Source organism: Danio aesculapii, chromosome 11 (genome assembly GCF_903798145.1).
Source record: "Danio aesculapii chromosome 11, fDanAes4.1, whole genome shotgun sequence".
In the NCBI taxonomy this organism is placed as follows: domain Eukaryota; kingdom Metazoa; phylum Chordata; class Actinopteri; order Cypriniformes; family Danionidae; genus Danio; species Danio aesculapii.
Window position 1 is genome coordinate 21,403,724 of NC_079445.1, and position 20,883 is coordinate 21,424,606.

Sequence of the window (20,883 nt, forward strand, 5' to 3'; positions counted from 1 at the left end):
CCCAAGTACACAAAAAGTAAAACAAAAAAAAATAGGAAGCTGTCCAGTACTCTGTGGTTTTAAACCAAATAAAAAGCACATGATTTTGATAAAGTATCCAAAAGGTCCGCGTGACCAAGCTAAGGATGGTGCTGGAAAGAATTCTGACCCCACGCTTTCAGCATGGATCCCCACCCCGTCCCACCGGCCCTGTAGACCTCTATACACACCCATTCACATGCATCAGTGTGTTCAGCAGCAGAGAACAGATCCTGGATGGACGATTTTGATTTCATTTGAGGCACTTTCCCTGAAGGCGGGGCAGGGAGACAGAATTGTTGACCTTCAGAAGGCAAAGAGGGAAAGACCCAATAGGCAGCCTGTTTAGCAGAGGAGAACAGGGAAAGTGCGGAGGAAAGAGGGGGAAAGAAACAGAGTGAGAGAGGAGGAGAAAGCAAGGTGGGAGAGCAAAACTCTGAGAGAGTGAAGTGACAGCTTGAGGATTCATCCAACGAGGGCAGGAACCAGCAACAGGTAAGAAATGCTTTATTTCTTAAATATAGACTCAAGTCAGTCACAAAAATGTGTGGATCCTCACAAGAAGAGTTGCAAGTGCTAAACTGCTAAGCTTTCTTTAGCTATTTATTCAGTTTAGCCAAAGCTTATGAAAATAACGGTATGATTACCTCATAGCTGTACTTTTCAGGACTTTTGCATACACATTTCAATGTTTTAATTATCATTATTATTATTATTATATTATTATTATTATTATATTATTATATATATAAAAATATATATATTTTATTATCATTATTATTATTATTATTTATTTATTTATTACATTTTTTGTTTAAACGTTTAAATTTAAAACACATGTAAATAATATTACAAATATACATATTTTTATCCATTTTGCATGTTTAAATTTAATCACCTGTAAATAATATTATAAATTTATTAATATATGCAAAAAAATATATGATAAAGACATTAAACCATATAAATGTTTATGTACAGTTATGTATGGTTCACCTGTCTCTATTCTTAGTCTTTTCTTCACCGAGATCTATCAGAGTCTTTTTTACTGTGTACATTTTAAGAGGTCAGAAAGTAGCCAAATGATTTTAAAATAACTCATCAGGGTATAGCAGAGTCTGGCTAGTGATTCCATTATCATCTGTTACATCCATCAGACTGAGCTCCAGTATCATACATCTGATTTATCAGGGGAAGCGTTTTCATTGATTTACTGCCACATTTCCATTTTTCATATTAACTACTTGGGTAGCAGACGTGTAACACTTCTAGTTTGATCCATTATTAGGCAAGACCAATCTTCTCTTGATTCAGAAATGATATAGAGACCTCTTTTGTCTTTTTGACTTCTAACCAAACAGTTTCCTCCCATTTCGAGTACTGCCAGCACTGACTCATAACATGTTTTTGTTATTATGCGCTTGTGTTATGCCTAGTAATGACCTCAATCTCCTTATATGGTTATAAATGTAATTATCATTAGCATTTGTAACTCAACATTTCTGATTGAATCTTAGTTTCCCTCGAATTGAGAAGCACAATCTCATCTGAACCCCACCTAAATCAGGCATGCTGCAGAGAATTAAACAAATCAACATTTCCCAGGTTTCCCTTTTCCCAAGGCCCGAACCCTTCGCCTGCTCTTCATGACCATGCAGCTGACACCCAGCCAGACACTTTGAGCCAAACATCTGATTGTGATCATCACTCAGACCCGCAGCACTGCTTCTTATTTTGCGCCTGGGTGTGAGTTTATGCTTAAGATGCATCTAATTTATCTGGTGAAATGAATCCTGTTGGCTATACAATAGAGCTAAACATGCATGCTTTAGGCAGTAGTATTTGAATGCAGCTTTTATGAAGCAAGCTGAGATTGCATGACTCAGACATGCAATGTCAGACACAATGCACTCAATGGAGCTAGTGATGTCACTGTGAGGGGTAGGGTTAGAGGTCGGGTTAGGTGAGCGTATTAAAAATTATTGGATGCGCCTCAGATTGCAGCTGCACCGAGTCTGCAGCCAGACCCCTCTCCCTTTAGGGGTTAACCCATCTAATGATATTTAAATCACCCTATGCCAACATTTGACAGTGTTTACATATGTTAGACATGTTTTAAACCGGTAGGCTTATCCAATATATAATAATCAATATAATTTCACAAATATTATAACAATTCCACTGCGCAGTTTTTCACAAGCATTGTATAAAGGAGCTGTCAAAGAAAAATCCCTAACAGAGCTCAGATCAAAAAAACCGATGTAGAAATTAATCAGTCTGCTAGCTCTACAAAGCCATTGCTTTCCACTGGACCATGCTAAGAACAATAATCTTCAACTTGAAATCATTTCCTACAATCCAAACTGCCAACATATTTCTAAGAGTGGCTTAAACTCATTTATAAAGTCACAAGGACTCTGGGAAAACATCCAAATGGCTGAATTGCAACTGAAACTTGAACAACGCTAATTCTGCTTTGTATCAGAACATTCCTGATGAGAACATCTGGACTGATCTCTAAAAATGGAAAAAGCACAGTTAGGTAACACGGCAAGATAATGATCTGGAAGACATGTGACTCTACAGTAGAAAGGCCAAGAAAAGCTCAATTAAGATGTTTTGATGGCGTCTAGTCAAATTTCAGACATAAACCCAAAATATGTGCCCTACGTTTTTGTTAAAAAAAAAAAAAAAAAACAGTCTCAAAGAGGGTTGGGTTAAAAGTTCTGCAAGTTTAACACCAGCAAAGACAAAAAGAGGATTGTAAGAATACTTGATAGTAGACTTTAGTTTAATAAGAAGTATATAATATAATGTAATGTAATGTAATGTAATGTAATATAATATAATATAATATAATACAATATACTATAATATAATGTAATGTAATGTAATATAATATAATATAATATAATATAACATAACATAACATAACAACATAACATAACATACTATAATATAATGTAATGTAATGTAATGTAATGTAACATAACATAACATAACATAACATAACATAACATAACATAACATAACGTACTGTACTGTACTGTACTGTAATGTAATGTAATAAATATAATATAATATAATATAATATAATATAATATAATATAATATAATATAATATAACATAACATAACATAATATAATATAATATAATATAATAAATATAATATAATATAATATAATATAATATAATATAATATAATATAATATAATATAATAAATATAATATAATATAATATAATATAATATAACATAACATAACATAATATAATATAATATAATATAATAAATATAATATAATATAATATAATATAATATAATATAATATAATATAATATAATATAATAATATAATATAATATAATATAATATAATATAATATAATATAATATAATATAATATAATATAATATAATATAATATAATATAATATAATATAATATAATACAATATAATACCATTTTGTTTAATATATGAACCTTTTTTAAATATTATATTCTATAAAATTAAATAAACAAAGGGCATGTTTAAATCCACTTTTGCTTTTTTAAGAAGGGAAAAATACGGTTTGTGCCCCGGTGCATGGTCTAACAGGGTTATGGGTGTGTTTTGAGCATAGCGTGCATTAAACTAATCAGAGTCTCATTCCCTTTAAGAGTCAGTTGCTTCATGCCATGAAGCATTTGCTATTTACATGGCGGACTTTGTAAGTGGAAAAACTGAATGCTTCACTAGCGAGAAAACATGTTAAACAGACCATCTACAGCACAAGAATAAAGAACGAGCCTCCACCATTCAGCCTCTTCACTTTCTCTTTACTTTACTTTTACTCTTTACTTTACTCCTTTACTTTCGCAGATAAGGAAACGAGGTTGTACGCACTCCACTGAAGATATCTATTAGGCTACATATAAAATCAAAAGTTAAGCACTAAGATTTGTTTCAAAACTGTTTCTAAATTCAGTTCTAATTTCAAGCAAACAAATAAATGAAAAATAATAACAAAGTCTTGTCAAAAAATTTAGATATATCCAAACACACTTCCTATGTGGTCCAAAACAAATCTAAGCTTGTTTTTATTAAAACAAATATAAATATGCACATATAAATAATACTGCTAATAATAAGAACATAAACTAAACATATACAAAAACAAACTATCATGAATAAACTGAAAAAAGCATGTTTGATAGGGCCCTCAATCTCTGGTTTCTTTTTGACCTAATAGTGTATTTGTCATCCAATTGCACAATCCAGATACACAAATAATGTATATAATGTTTCCATTTTAAAAAATCATATTATAGAAAAGAATCAAGAATTATTCTAAACCGAATTATAAACAAATGACTTTGTCTGATGTGTTTGACATAGATTTTATTAATCCTTTAAATAATGATGTAATTGTTTAGGTGTTCCACCAGCCAGTACTTCAGCAGTGAAGTTGTTTTTATAACACAAAAATGACACCGAGGTGGAGCGAGAGCACAGCAATGCTAAGACTACTCTAGCCGCCGGTTTCCTTTGAGCTCCCCAGGGTGTTTAGCCTGTTTCCCTCATCAAGCTTCAGTCTTTCCTAGATCTTGCATTGCACAATAGATTCTTTATCTGAGCCTGTTTTTAAGAAACCTGTAAAACCAGAGCTGCATTTCTTTCAGAGTCTGTAGAAGTCGTAACACTCCAGCCAAACTGGAAAGTACATGACATCATGCTTTGACGAAGACAGAAATTTAACTGTGACTGTGTCATGCCAGACACAGGTCAAGATATGCCAGAGGAAGAAAAAAACTTAACACATGTTTTAGAAAAACCTTGCTGAAATCTCTTTCAGTTTTAAAAGAGAAACAATGGTTTAAATTGTGCTCTTGACTGTTAATGGCAAAGTCCAAAATATAATCAAATCAGAAATATCAATATGGCTTCTTATCACAATCGAAAATGGAATCCAAATGAATCAGTGTTAAAATAATTGTATGGAGGAAAACATTTAGAAAAATGACATTTTTAAAGATGCTGTGTGTAAGCGGTTGACTCTTCTAAAGCATAAAAATACATTAATATGTTTGCAGATATTTAAAAAACATGCTAAGTGAACATTCTTGTTTATCTGAAAAACAATGCTAAAATCAGACACTGTATTCTGCTTTGAAAATGTGAGTTATGTTCCAGAATGTCTGTCTTTGTTTTGGTCCCTTTAACCTGCCCAATGCCAGTTTAGACAATTATATTTCAGCACCCCGGATTGCCTTGTTGGAAAACAGCGTATTTTATTCATTCAGTCAGGAAGGCTCTAAAAGTATGTGTCCGTGACTGAAATGCGACCTCCGGTGGACAGTAGCAGCCTCCGAAATGAGACACAGATTCAGAGTTCAATATGAGGAGGTTATTAATTAGCAAATAATATAAATATTATGAACGTAAACACTAGGTGAGCAGGTTACATTGTAAGAGTGTACTAACAACATGCTACTTGATATTGAAATTTTCAGTGATAAGCATTTTGGCTGTTTGCACCAGTCGAAACACAACAGAAATTTAAATAAAGCTATTCAGAAGCACAGAATAGTGCACTTGCTGCACTCCAATGAACTAGCAAGGTTTATAATCTAATTAATACATATGAATCCTCTTTAACATTATTAAATGTAGATGCTAAATCTAGTTCTGAAGTTCAATTTCAAATGGTTTATTTTATTTTCAAGATCTGAAGTAAACTATCTGCTCCTGCTTTCAGTAGTATGGCAATAATTGTCATGTAAAATGGCATTCAAACTCATATTATTAGCATTTAGCACTGAATAAAGCACTTGAGGTGTCCCTGAGGTGATCATTGCCAGTTTATCCTGTTGTTCAGCTGCAAGAAATAGAAGCTCTTTCTAAAATATAAATTTCAGGTGTTGGTTAGAACAAAAACTCATTTTAATATGGAAAATATTGCTTATATTGCATGTCGTTGCTTTTATTTAGAACATGACTTACATCAGCCTTCAGGCTCGCTCCTGTTGGTGTCGTCAATCTGGCAACCTGCTCTTGCATGTGCTTTAAACCAAGTATGCAATACCTAGTTCAACCACTGGATGTTAAACTTACATACTGCACCTTTAACATCATATAATGAATTGAAGCTATCGGTTAAAAGATTGCTAATATTGCACTAATCTGCAATGGGTAAAGCAAAATGACATTGTTTTTTTCCTGCTCCCCTGTTCAGGACCATGAAAGCTGTGCTTGCATACTGCTGTCTTCTTGTCCTTCTTCTGATCATGGATGTCTGTGGCCAGCGAAGGCCAAAACCAAAGCCTGTTCGCCCATCTACCACCAGGAAACCTCCTGCACCCAAGAAACCCACCTCTCCTGTCACAAAATCCGAGCCTGAACCCCAGGAACCCACAGACTTTCCCCCTCCAATCTTAGGCCCTCCTTCAGAATTCTCAGACTGCCCCAGAGAGTGTTTTTGCCCACCATCATACCCAAATGCCCTCTACTGTGAAAACCGCAACCTCCGGAAAGTCCCGGTCATCCCATTCCGCACCCACTATCTGTACCTGCAGAACAACTACATTGATCAAGTTACCGCGGAATCCTTCAAGAACTGCACTGAGCTAAAGTGGATAAATCTGGGAAACAACAGAATCCGTTCGGTAGAAAAACAAGTGTTTGAGAAACTTCCAAATCTCCTTCACCTTTATATGCAAAGGAACGAGCTGAAGGAGGTGCCCGATGACCTGCCGGTCGGTCTGGAGCAGCTTAGACTCAGCCGCAACCAGATCTCAAAGATCCCTCCAGGAGCGTTCAGCAAGATGGAGCATCTCGCGCTTCTGGATCTCCATCACAACAGAATCAGTGACAGCAGCATGGGCAAGAACATCTTCAAAGATCTGAAGAACTTAATTCAGCTCAACCTGGCGCACAACATCCTCAGAAAGATGCCTGCGAATATACCAAACACCCTCTTCCAGTTGTTCTTGGATAGAAATAACATTGAGGAGATTCCACAGGACTACTTCAAGAATTTCGCAAGCCTGGCCTTCGTGAGACTTAACTACAACCAGATTAGCGACAAAGGCCTTCCCAAGACTGTATTCAATGTCAGCTCACTGTTGGATTTGCATTTGGCCCATAACAAGCTGAGCAATGTTCCTCTGTTCAACTCCGAGTTGGAGCAACTCCACCTCAATAACAACAACATTGAGAGTATGTACTTCATTCGTTCTTTACTTCCGACACAAAACATTTTTACACATGATTAACACTTTTCTTTATCTTCTGTAGGTGTAAACGGCACTGAGATCTGCCCCCCTCACAACGTGCACGATGAAAATGGAGCACCCAAACTGAGATACCTGCGTTTGGATGGCAATCACTTGAGTCCTCCCATGCCCTTAGATGTCATCATGTGCTTTAGGCACCTCCATGCAATAGTAATATAAGTTATGAAAGATGAACACATTCATGCATGCCTGTGCACAACCAGGCCTTCCTGTCTACTTGATAGTGCTGAATTAACAGTAGGTGACCAGAGGAAGCAAGCAAGCAATTAGGAATAAACGGCAATGCATTTAATTTTCAGTTTTTGTTCAGGAATGTTTCAAAGTGTAACCTAAAATCCTTCAACACACCATATTTATTGACTTTACTGCATTGAGTACAACTGAGCATGAGTATTCTGCATTAAATGTTTCATGTGATTATACTGAACAGAACCAACAGCGATGTCTGTAAGTGCGTTTAATAAAACCTTAAAAATAAAGGTACATTAACTGACGTACTGTGCTACAGACAACAAGTATAGTTACAGGGGTAGACTAAGGATGCGTTTACACTGGTTCGTTTTCAGTGTTTTAGAATGAAAATGCTCCTCATCTGTATTGGCCTTTTTAGTGCATTTCAGAAAATTGATAAGCACATGAAGACCATCCAAGCTCATTGGGCATGAACTTATTGTGCTGGCATTCGTACTTGCCATTAACTGGTTGCATAATGGTCATATGATATGGGCTTGACAAATCAGGGAACAATACGCAATTGTCCAGAAGATCAATCAGAGAGTCATTATGGATAACCAAAACCTCCATTTTTTAAAAGCCTGTGTTTTAGCTCGTCTATACTTAAAGGGAACACTAGCAATTCCAAACTAATCTGGGTTTTTCAGCATTTTCACAATCAAAGATGATGGAGTAGTAGAGATGCATGGCTTAATCATAGTAAAGCGTATACGTTTTAAAACAAAAACAAACTAGTGTAAATGGCACCTTAGGGTGTGTTCACACTTGTAGTTCAGTCTGTTGATACATGTAGTCCTGGTTTACAACATGTACACACTGTCATGTTCAAGACCAAACCTAAAGATTCAAAACAAACAGCTTTCATGACTGAATATACCGAAGATCCGAAACAATGCAGTGTGCTGGGTTAAATGCATGTCTGTACGTGAAGAGGTGTGGTGCGGTGGCTCAGTGTTTAACATTGTCGCCTCACAACAAGAAGGTCACCGGTTAAAGCCTCGGCTGGGTAAGTTGGAATTTCTGTGTGGAGTTTGCATGTTCTCTCCCTGATCGCATGGGTTTCCTCCGGGTGCTCTGGTTCCCCCCCACAGTCCAAAGACATGCAGTATAAGTGAATTGAATAAACTAAATTGGCTGTAATGTATGAGTGTGTTTGGGTGTTTTCCACTACTGGGTTGCAGCTGGAAGAGCATCCGCTGTGTAAAACATATGCTGGATAAGTTGGCAGTTCATTCCGCTGTGGCTACCCCTGATGAATAAAGGGACTAAGGCGAAGAAAGATGAATGAATGATTGTATGTGGAGTTTATTTAATGTTTAGCGGTGTCTAAACAGGGTCAGAGTTAAGATCCGATTTATGTGATATGGTGGAATTGTTAGTTTGGCTTGTTGTATTAATTTTTCAGTCAAAACACAGCAGAGTTTGCTTTTGTCAGTGGTCTCAGTTCACTTGTTTGGTTTACACCAGGGTTCAGATGGCAGCATTACTTATTCACAGGAATTGCACCAGAGTTTGTTTTAATCAAACTAAACCTGCCAAGTGTGAATACACCCTAAGATATACGATAAATGGAGGAATAATGTAACTACTGTGTAGTTGAAAATGTCCTTAATGTGCCTGTGTTTTTAAGGTAAAGTGTGTATTCCTTTGTTTATCTTGTGGCAATATTTCTATATTAATAAACATGAACAAAAAGACATTTTCTATTCCAACAAATTTGTTTTTACGAAGACATGTTATGATAAAATATTAGTACCAAGCAATTTCACTTTTTTAGATTTGCACAAAATAAGTATAAGACAGTTTAGCAATTCTTTTTCTACTCCGTGAATCATGCACACACTGTATAGTTTGACATGCTATTTAAAAGTGGACAGAATCTGTCAGAGCAAACGGCGCACCTGCTATATCCCACAGTACAAATAACATTAAAATACAAAACAATAAAACAAGTAAAACTAGACATGAAGACAGATTTAGTATATGATCTATGACATATGCGTAAACTATTAAAAACTTAACCCAGCACCATTTTCGTTTGTGCCTATGGCGACACCTTGTGGTAATGTAATTGGATATGACTAGACTCAAGCCTCGAACACTTTCATTTAGAAAACACATTTTGCGACAAAAAAAAAAAACATACACACATATATATATATATATATATATATATATATATATATATATATATATATATATATATATATATATACATATATATATATACATATATATATATATACATATATATATATATACATATATATATATACATATATATATATATACATATATATATATATATATATATATATATATATATATATATATATATATATACATATATATATATATACATATATATATATATACATATATATATATATATATATATATATATATATATATATATATATATATATATATACATATATATATATATATATATATATATATATATATATATATATATATATATATATATATATATATATATATATATATATATATATATATATATATATATATATATATTCTCTCATTAATAATCTCATGTTAAATTCTGAAAGATGGTAAGCAAAGAGATGGTATAAGACACTTGAGAGATGGCCACATGAAAATTAAGTCTTAAATCTGGGCACGAAAAGATGCACAACATAAGCAAGTGAAAATGCTATGAGACCATTCATTTAGAGAAACATTCTTAAGATAAATTCTGAAACGTTTGTAAAAAACTTCTTAAATGTATTATTTTTTTGTAAACTTCTATGAGAAAATCTAAAATTCTTAAAAACAGGTTTCCTTACTAATAAAGTGAAAGTATAACTGCAACAATTGAATCATTTTATTATCCTGCTTTAAAGTAGCAGAATAGAAATAGCAAAAAAAAGAAAGTAGCAAAAGAATATTTTTCGCAGGAAAATGTAAACTACTGAGCTAATTAGACTTGGATGACAAGAAAAGAAACAAAAATGTATCGATTTCTTATGGAGAAAGGAAGAAATTACTTCTTGGGACACTGACAATTCAAATCTGGTGTGTGGATACAGAAGAAGGCGAACAGTTTTCTCATTCATTTTGGTAAAGCAAAGATTTAAGGACTATCTTGTACATTCTTGCTAAAAAAGTTGTGTTGCATCTGTGTCCCAAACACTGAAAACAAAATCCCAAAAAACTTGTTTTCTTTTGGTAATCTGACTCTTCAAATCCTACAATGAAAAAAGTTAAACTACACTCAAAAAATATGTTTACTGCTTGTTCAAACTACTTATTTAAAAAGAGTTAAAGAGCTTTTTAAGTATTTCCCAAATGATGTTTAACTGAGCAAGGAAATTTTCGCAGTATGTCTGATAATATTGTTTCTTCTGGAGAAAGTCTTATTTGTTTTATTTCGGCTAAAAGCAGTTAGCAATTAATCTAGTTAAGCCTTTAAAAGTCACTTTAAGCTGTAGAGAAGTGACTTGAAAAATATAGAGTAAAATATTATTTACTCTCATCATGGCAAAGATAAAATAAATCAGTTATTAGAGATGAGTTATTAAAACTATTATGTTTAGAAATGTGTTGAAAAAAATCTCTCTGTTAAACAGAAATTGGGGAAAAAACTAAACAGGGGGCTAATAATTCAGGGGGGCTAATAATTCTGACTTCAGCTCAGGGGCGCCGCTAGGGGGGGAAGTTAGGAAGATTCTAAGGGCCCATACATTTAGGGGGGCCCCAGAGACATTATCAAGGGCCCGCGCCAATCCCACCGCTCTTCACTTTCAGCCTTACAGTGCATCAGGAAAGTATTCATATCGCTTCACTTTTTCCATATTTTTTTATGTAACAGCCTTATTTCAAAATGTATTAAATTTATTTATTTCCTCAAAATTCTACACATAATACCCCATAATGACAGTGTGAAAAAATATTTTGTTCTAAATTGTTGCAAAAATGTATTAAAAATAAAAAACCTGAAAAAAAAAATTGTCTTTTTGAATATGGAAGATGAACCATCGCCCCAGTCTGAGGTCAAGAGCACTCTGAAGCAGGTTTTCATTTAGGATGTCTCTGTACATTGCTACATTCATCTTTCCCTCTATCCTGACAAGTCTTCCAGTTCCTGCTGCTGAAAAACATCTCCACAGCATGATGCTGCCACCACTATGCTTCATGGTAGGGATGGTATTAACTTGGTGATGTGCGCTGCCTGGTTTTCTCCAAATGTAACGCCTAGCATTCACTCCAAAGAATTCAATTTTAGTCTCATCAGACCAGAGAATTTAGTTTCTTATGGTCTGAGAAGATGGTCTTCAGATGCCTTTTGGCAAATTCCAGGCGGGAAGTGGCTTCAGTCTGGCCACTCTACCATACAGGCCTGATTGGTGGATTGCTGCACAGATGTTTGTGCTTCTGTAAGGTTCTCCTCTCTCCACAGAAGAAAGCTGGAGCTCAGACAGAGTGACCATCGGGTTATTGATCACCTCCCTGAATATGGTCCTTCTCCCCTGATCACTCAGCTAGGAAGAGTCCTGGTGGTTCCAAACATCTTCTGCTTATGGATGATGGAGGCCACTGTGCTAATTGGAACCTTCAGAGCAGCAGAAATGTTTCTGTAATCTTCCCCATCCTTGTACCTCGGGACAATCTAGTCTCGGAGGTCTACATACAATTCCTTTGTCTTTATGCTTGGTTTGTGCTCTGACATGCACTGTCAACCCTGAGACCTTATATAGAAAGATGTATGCCTTTTCAAATAATGTCCAATCAATTGAATTTACCACAGGTGAACTCCAATGAAGCTGCTGAAACATCTCAAGAATGGTCAGTGGAAACAGAATGTACCAGAGCTCAATTTAGAGCTTCATGGCCAAGGCTGTAAATACTATTGTATGTGTGATTTTTCGGGTTTATTTTTAATAATTTTGCAACATTTTTTTCATATTGTCATTATGGGGTGTTGTGTGTAGAATTTTAAAGAAATAAATTAATTTAATTCATTTTGGAATAAGGCTGTAACATAAAAAAAATGTGGAAAAAGTGAAGCACTATGAATACTTTCCGGATGCACAGTATATATATACAGGGCTTGACATTAACTTTTTTGATCACCAGCCACTGTGGCTAGTAGTTTTTCAACATTACTAGCCACTCTGCTTTTTCACTAGCCACAATTTTTTTGTTGAAAAAAAAAATTCATATGCATAAATTTGACTTTGACAAGCTAAAATGACTTGATTTAGATTTTGGGTTATGTCCACATGCCTCCCCATTCATTTCACTTTTTGTGTGTGTTGTGTATGAGCTTGCTCAGTGAGCATGAGCAAATGGGTCATGGTTTCATAGTGTCATATTACAATTAGTTTTTATTTCACATGACTTTTCAGAGCTCAAAATTAAGGATTTACCAAATGTATCTCACCAAACATAAATAAATAATTATTTCCTAGCCCCAAAATTTAAATGTGTCAAAACAAGCAAAATATAGCTGTACACTATACTTTTTATTTAAGAAAACATTGCTTTAAAAATAAATAAATAAATAAATAAATAAATTGACCTTTAAAAAATAATTATTATCATGTATCTAAAATATGCACAGTAATCAGTCCTGGCTAAAGGTCCCAGATCACCAGTTAATTACACACAAATGAGGAGTTATTTCCATTAAAGCAAAGTTATTGTAAACAAATGATAATTAAACCATATTAACAAAAATAACTGTAAGCAAAAGAAAGCAGGTGAAAAACATACCCTGTGTGATAATGACATGCACAAGGTTAACGTTAGGCCCATTAATAAACTGTTCAAAGAATGGTTAAAGTAAAAGAAACCAGTACTACTTACAAAAACACAAATCTAGAGCTCTTGAAAGCAGCAAAACTGTGGGTGCATGAGCATAACATTTTCCTAGTCTATTTGAAGGAAAACCGAGTTACGTTTCTAGGCACGGTTGCTTCACGCAAGGAAATGGGAGCGCGCACGCTTTTTAAACAGTTGCACGCATCACATCAGCTATTAGCGCAAGTGATCATCCTCTCATTCGGCATTCACCTGCTTTCTTTTGCTCGTGCGAACACTATTAATTTTGTCAGTCATGCTGCTTCTCGATTCTAAGATCGCATTTGCACACATATTGGGTCATCTTTATTGTCGAACCCTGCTTTTAAGAAAACTACAACTTAATATATATATAAAAATATATATAGTCATTATTTTTAACACATCTATATTTATGCTGTGGCAAAGAGTTAGTCTTTCTTGACTTTTCACAAAAACAGCAACGTGTGCGGCATGACATCACTTTGTTGCATAGACGCTATTGGTTAAATGCCAGCAAAGTAGAACATGGAAGTAGCTTGAATCGGAAAGTCCAATTATGTCCGCATGGAGTTATTATAAAGTTGATGACAACAACATTGCCATTGCCAACATTGTGAGATATGTAAACTTGGCATTGCAAGAGGTGGAAAAGAAAAGGCTACATTTCACACAACAAACCTGATAAGACACACTATTACACTGAGAATGCTCTGCCAGCCCTTCTGGTGGTTCAAGATTTCTGACAAACTACTTGTCCTGTTGTAACATGTACCCCATGTTCCGTTCATCACAGACATACTGTATAGAGTTCGGCTGTAGCTCCCATGTCTCCACTAAACCTTAGTAGTGATTGACTCCATCCTGAATCTGTTTCTTCGCTCCTCTTTATTATTTTTTTATGTATTATAGAAGTATCGGATCGGGTTTCAGCCTCAGTAGATACTCAAAAAACAAACAAACAAATGACTCAGAACCACTGGATTATAAATTAAAAATAAATAAACAATAAGTAATAAGGTAAAAATAAATAAATTGGTGAAAATTGGTTTTAAAATGTTTTATTCAATTTGCCTTACATAAAAAAGAACCCCCGATAGGTCAACCTAAAAAATATGTTTTTTCCTCAAGGTAATGTTTTTACTTTCACGTCATGTGACCATGAAAAAAAGATTCTGTTTATGTGCTTTCAGTTTTCATGTATTTCTAATGAGAGTTTGATGACATTCATAGCCATACTAAGAGCACCGGGAAATAGTTTACCTAATATAATAAAATAACATTTTCAAGCATGTGCTTCATCTAATTAAAAATATATCTTTCATTTCAGTTTAATATAATTTGTTTTATTTTTCAAGTAATATATTTTAAGAGTAAAACATAGTTAAATAAAAAATGTTTGATTAAGAGAATATTAAGAAATATTTGTCTTGACCAGTGTACAATTTTAAAGTTTCTCACACTCTTGTTTAGAACAAAAAGAGAATTTAAACTAATTGACTTTCTTCAACAAAACAACTGTGAACAAATGTGCTTTTTACCAGGTTATATAAGATTGTTCTCATGGAGATAGATACTATTGTTTAAGGCAAACTATTTATATTTCATTGCGTCAAGTGATAAAATTTAGATGTGAATCATTACCCTATTTTTTTTTTTTTAATTGGATGAATGAAAGCTTTTTTCAGTGTAGCGTTATAGGCCTATGTATTATAGTTTAGTACAAAGTACAATTTACTTGGATTTTGATTTTAAGATTTTGACCAAAGAAATTAAGTTAATTTATTGTCTATAAAACAATACTTTACCTTTGAGTGAACCCTTTGGCAGAATAAATAATTTGATAAATATTAAAATAATTGTTTTCATTTTCAACCAAGTCAAAACTATAATTTGAGGGTAATTCATAAATTTAGCTGTAACAATTCACAGTAATTTTTCAGGTTAGTCCAAAACAAGATTACACTTTGATCTAAAGGTAAAAAGTTAAGTCAAAAAAGACGTATACTAAAGTATATACAGTTGGCGTCAGAATTATCAAACCCCTTAAATGATTAGCCCCCAATTAAACATTTTTTCCCCAATTTATGTTTAATTGAGAGAAGATTTTTTCAACACATTTCTAAACATAATAGTTTTAATAACTCATTTCTTATAACTGATTTATTTGATCTTTGCTATGAGGACAGTAAATAATATTTGACTAGATATTTTTCAAGACCCTTCTATACAGCTTAAAGTGACATTTAAAGGCTTAGCTAGGTTAATTATGTAGGCAGGGGTGCATTTAACTAAGGTCGCAAGTTGTGTTGTTACAAACATAGCTTGTTGATTTGGCATTTCCCAAATCCATCGTTCCAACGAACATTCGCAAACTGCATCGCAAACTTCTATGCTTGCAACTACACCTCTGGAGCTTTAATTAGAAGCATAGTTCCAGGCTGTGGTCTATTCCCAGTTACCCCCCCAATGCCCTATTCATTTAGAACATTCTAACATTTAAACTTGGAATGATTTTTTTTTAAAGCATCAAAGTCATCTCTCTTAGGTGTAATTTGCTTTCAAAGCATTTTTACAGTTCAGTTGTAGTGATCTTCATGTTTACAATTGACTCCCTTTGCAGTGCACTTTGAAAACATTGATGTCATTTTGAACACAGCCATGGCTCATGACGAAAGCTATAGGTCACCTATGATTTAAAAGCGGAATTTACGTTACGCAGAGCGTATTTTTCCATCCTTAAAACAGCAATGGTGGATTCTGACATGCCCTTAATGCTTTTGCGCCTTGCTCTTATAGACTTTGTGCCGAGATCATTAAAAAAGAGCCCTAAATGTGCCATTTACATATATTTCAATTGATATGGAAAACAAGCGCATGTTTTTACCAAAAATAACATTGAATAATAAGACTTTTTTTTTAAAAAGAGTGTGCGTGTAAAACAATATAATTTGCACAAAGAAATTATGGGGTTCTTCTCTAAAAAAGTTGTTACCACCCTGTTTAGAGCATCACTATGGGCGTTTTACATTAGAACTAACGTGGTTCAAATAATGGATCTGCAGCAGAGAAACTACAGGTTTGGGAAACACTCGTCACTACATCGTTCTTTTCCCAAACGATGCATCATACTATGATAGTTCAGCCATGAGTTATGTTGTTGTTTGGGAAATGCATCCCAGGTTAGAGTAATTAGGGAAATTATTGTATAACGATGTTTGTTTCGTAAACTATCGAAGAAAAAAAAACCTCAAAGAGGCTAATAATTTTGATGGTGTTTAAAAAATTGCTTACTGCTTTTATTCTTGCCGAAATAAAACAAGTAAGACTTTCTTCAGAAGAAAAAATATTATCAGACATACTGTGAAAATGTTCTTGTCCTGTTAAACATCATTTGGGAAATACTTAAAAAAGAAAAAAATTATTCAGTGGGGGGCTAATAATTCTGATTTCAACTGGATATATATATTTGTTTGTGAATGTAATTTTTTTCTTGACCAAAAAAAATATTTTTGATTTAGATTAAATTTAATTTATAGTTTGAATTCAATTTATTACATTTTATTAACATTTAATTTAATTAGATTTTATAGTTAAATTACACTGAGAAAAAACATAGCTGCAACAAATTGCAGTAATTTTTAACTTCAGTGCATTGCAATTAATAATTTGTGTTTAAAAACTGATTTATAAACTATGTTACTGATAATATAAAAATGATCAACTGTAAAACAGAACACGTTTCAGATCCTCATGTTAGTAAACAGTGCCAATGCAAAGTGTGACCAGGAACTTTCATCTCCTTTAACAATAAATTATAGCACTGCTTTGATGTTTGTTTGTTCTCTTCCTGCTTACTGATTGCAAATGAAGTTAGTGTTTCATCAGTGTGATGTTTTAAATGAAGAATTTAACAACGATTTAGCGTAATTTGCTTCCTTGGTGTGAAAATGAATCTTACCACACAGGTTTGACTGGCAAACTTTCAGATCAGCTGTTAGGAAGGACAAAAAATGTCTTACAGCATCAGGAAACAGAGCGAGGAAGTTCTAAGTGTATTTCCTGCCAAACGTCACCCAACAGCAGAGAAAACGATTAAAGAAAACATGCTCTACAGGACCAATCAGTGTACTTTCAGAAGTCAATGTTTGTCATTGTGATTATGGAATTACCAGAATATAAATATTGATATAAAACACAACAATATCAGGAACAAACTGGCTGTCCTGTATAGATTTAATCAATGCTAAATAAAGAAAAAAAATGGTCACAAAAAAACTAATTTGGTTTGTTTTTGGTTTGCGTTCATGCAAGCTATCATATATATATGACACTTCATATATACTTGACAAAGAGGAAACTCCAACTTTTTAGTCAGTCTTTATCAGATCAAATTAACACATTCAATGGGCCGAAACTAGTGGTAGACTGACACTTTCTTAGCATTGAGATGGTAAAATAAATGTCTTAGGTTTACATTTTCGGAAGTGATCTGAATGTACAGTAATGACTTGACCAAGCTTATGCCAAGGAAGCCCCAAAACTGTCCCCGCGAGGGTTGTACAGTAAACTGCCTTCTAAATAAAGGCTGCTAAATGAAGAATAACCAAATGATAAGAAAAAGCAGTGTGCTCCCTCTCTTCCTCCTTAACAATCAAAACTGAGTTCTTGTATAAAACTCTGAACAAACCTTTTTTATAGTAAAATACTTATTTTTGTAGTAATATATTCTCTAAAATTACAAATGATATGGGTTATAGATGATAAACATCTATAACATGAACATTAAAACAATTAAAGTGCCATATGGGTTCCATTTTTTTAAATCTGTCCTGTTTGATTTTTGTTTTACATATGCTGGATAAGTTGGCGGTTCATTCCGCTGATGTGACCCCAGATAAATAAAGGGACTTAGGCGAAAAGAAAATGAATGAATGAATATACACTTGAAGTCAGAATTATTAGCCTCCCCCCTCCCCCCGTCCCCACTTTGATTATTTTTTTTATATTTCCTAAATGATGTTTAACAAAGCAAGGAAATTTTAACAGTATGTATGATAATGTTTTTTCTTCCAGAGAAAGTCTTATTTGTTTTATTTCAGCTAGAATAAAAGGGTTTTAATTTTTTAAACACCATTTTAGAGGCAAAATGATTAGCCCCTTTAAGCTATACATTTTTTCAATAGTCTACAGAACAAACCATCATTATACAATAACTTGCCTAATTACCCTAACCTGCCTAGTTAACCCAATTAACCTAGTTAAGCCTTTAAATATCACTTTAAGCTGTATAGAAGTGTCATGAAAAATATCTAGTAAAATAGTATTTATTGTCATCATGGCAAAGATAAAATAAATCAGTATATATATATATATATATATATATATATATATATATATATATATATATATATATATATATGAATATATATGGATAAATATATAACGCATAGTAACGTATTACTTTTAAAAAGTAATAATATTTGAGTTACTTTTTAGTTTAGTTAAGGAAGGAAGACGGCAGAGCCTTACATTTCTGCGATAGAAACATTTCTTTATTTTGAACAGATGAAAAAAAAGAAAAGAGAATTATCTGAATGGACAGAGATTTTACTTATTAATAAGACAAAAAGTACAAAAGTAGAAAACGCATTGCTTTAAACCTTTATTAATCAAAACATTATCCTACCCTAAGTTTTTATGTGATTTTAAGGTAAATGAAGGACATACAGTGTGTTGTTAATTTCAGAGCTTCTCTATTAAAAAAAAAAAAACATCTGCAAGTTCTGAAAGAGATCAAGTAACGCAACGAGTTATATATATATATATATATATATTATCTTGCTTTAAAGAAAACACCCTCTAAAATGTCATTTGGTCTAATAAAGTCTATTTAAGGATCATAGTGCAGCCACAAACTTTTAATTATTCATTCATTTTCTTTTCTGCTCAGTCCCTTTATTACTGTTTTACACAGCAGATGCCCTTCCAGCTGTAACCCATCACTGGGAAACACCCATACCTTCCCATTCACACTCATGCACTACGGCCAATTTAGCTTACCCAATTGCCCTGCAGTGCATGTTTTTGGACTGTGGGGGAAACCAGAGAACCTCGAGGACACTCACGCAAACACGAGGAGAACATGCAAACTCCAAACAACTTCTAATTAATTGTCATTTCAAGAGTTCACGATTTATACATAGCTTGTTTAGCGTGCTGTCCCGGGAGAGAGCCTTGATCTCAAGGGATCCTCAAGCCCAGAGCTCCCTCCTTTCACAGGGCGAGGGGAGATTTAGCTCAGGTCGATCTGAAAGTCCCCCGCTGCTGAGGCCAAGGTGAACTTTCTGAGAGGAAGACATTAGAAAAAAGATTTAAGCTTATTTTATCTATAATATAGAGCACATTTGGATGGTGGGAGGAAACCGGGGAAAACCCACGTGGACACGGGGAGAACATGCAAACTCCGCACAGAAATACCAGATGGCCCAGTGAAGACCTAACGCCATTGGTATTCATTCTGTGAGGCAACAGTGCTAGTCACTGGGCCACCATGCCGCCCATTCTGGATAAAGGTGGAAGAAGGGGAGGAAAAGGGTTTCTTCCAGACGAAGATAGTTGTAGAGAGGAAATGAGGATATATATAGTGACTTGGGATCCTTTGATTGGAGGATCATGATTAGCTAATGTGGACCAGCTGGTCAATCATGAGCACATGCTCCTCTCGAAATTAGCTTAAAATTAAACTTCACTTAAATGCTACTTTGCTATTATCCTTCAAAACATGATGCAAACTTTTTAAATGTAAAAATTTCATTTAAAATACAATACAATTATGATCACTTATTCTAGATTTGATATTATTGTATATTTTAATTGTACATGTTAAGTACAAAACACAATATTTATATTGTGTAATTTTACATCTGTTACACTAAATAAAGGGTATTGCTTTACCAACATTTTCATTTCCTTGTTTTTGTCAAAAACGTTATTTAAAACAGAATTATTTTAAAAAGGTAGTGAAGTTTGCACTTTATTTCCATTTAAAATTCTTTTAATATAAATCAATTTTTCTGTACATTTTATTTTATTCAGACAATAAAACTGGACGTATTATCTTTAATTCATATATAAAGCTTTTATTTTTAAAAGGATGCCTTAATTTAATTAAAATCATTCTAGTGAGTGATTAAAAATCCTGAAAAAAAAAGTTTTTAGAAAAGGTTTTAGCAGGAAAAAAAATTGAATAAAAAAATATCGCAAATATTGTGTGAGCAGCGAAGTAGCCTATAAGAACTATTTCTGAATTATGATAGAAAATTCAACTGCATCACAGGAATAAACTAAAATATATATTTTTAAAAATAATCCAAATGTATAAATGCTAAAATATCTGTATGTTCACATATAAATAGACTGCTGTATAACAAAAACTACATAGCACAACATGCTACTACATGTATTGTAACATTATGTACGTCACAGATTTTTTGAACGGAAGTCCCGCATCCTTTCAAGCCAATTCCTATAGTGATGAATTAATTTTGTTGC

At 33.6% G+C, this 20,883-nt stretch overlaps 1 protein-coding gene across 2 annotated transcripts; it reads left to right on the forward strand.

The window, feature by feature from the left end:
* Positions 1–254: 254 nt before the first annotated feature.
* On the forward strand, positions 255–9,223 carry prelp (proline/arginine-rich end leucine-rich repeat protein). Of its 2 annotated transcripts, XM_056468181.1 has the most exons (4): positions 255–513; positions 1,624–1,764; positions 6,231–7,213; positions 7,292–9,223. In XM_056468181.1, the coding sequence occupies exons 3-4, from the start codon at positions 6,235–6,237 to the stop codon at positions 7,447–7,449; spliced, it is 1,137 nt and encodes a 378-aa protein (XP_056324156.1). In that variant the 5' UTR covers positions 255–513; positions 1,624–1,764; positions 6,231–6,234; the 3' UTR covers positions 7,450–9,223. The 2 variants fall into 2 exon arrangements, with proteins under 2 accessions (XP_056324156.1, XP_056324154.1); XM_056468179.1 differs by lacking the exon at positions 1,624–1,764 and having other exon boundaries at positions 256–513.
* The last annotated feature ends 11,660 nt before the right edge of the window (positions 9,224–20,883 follow it).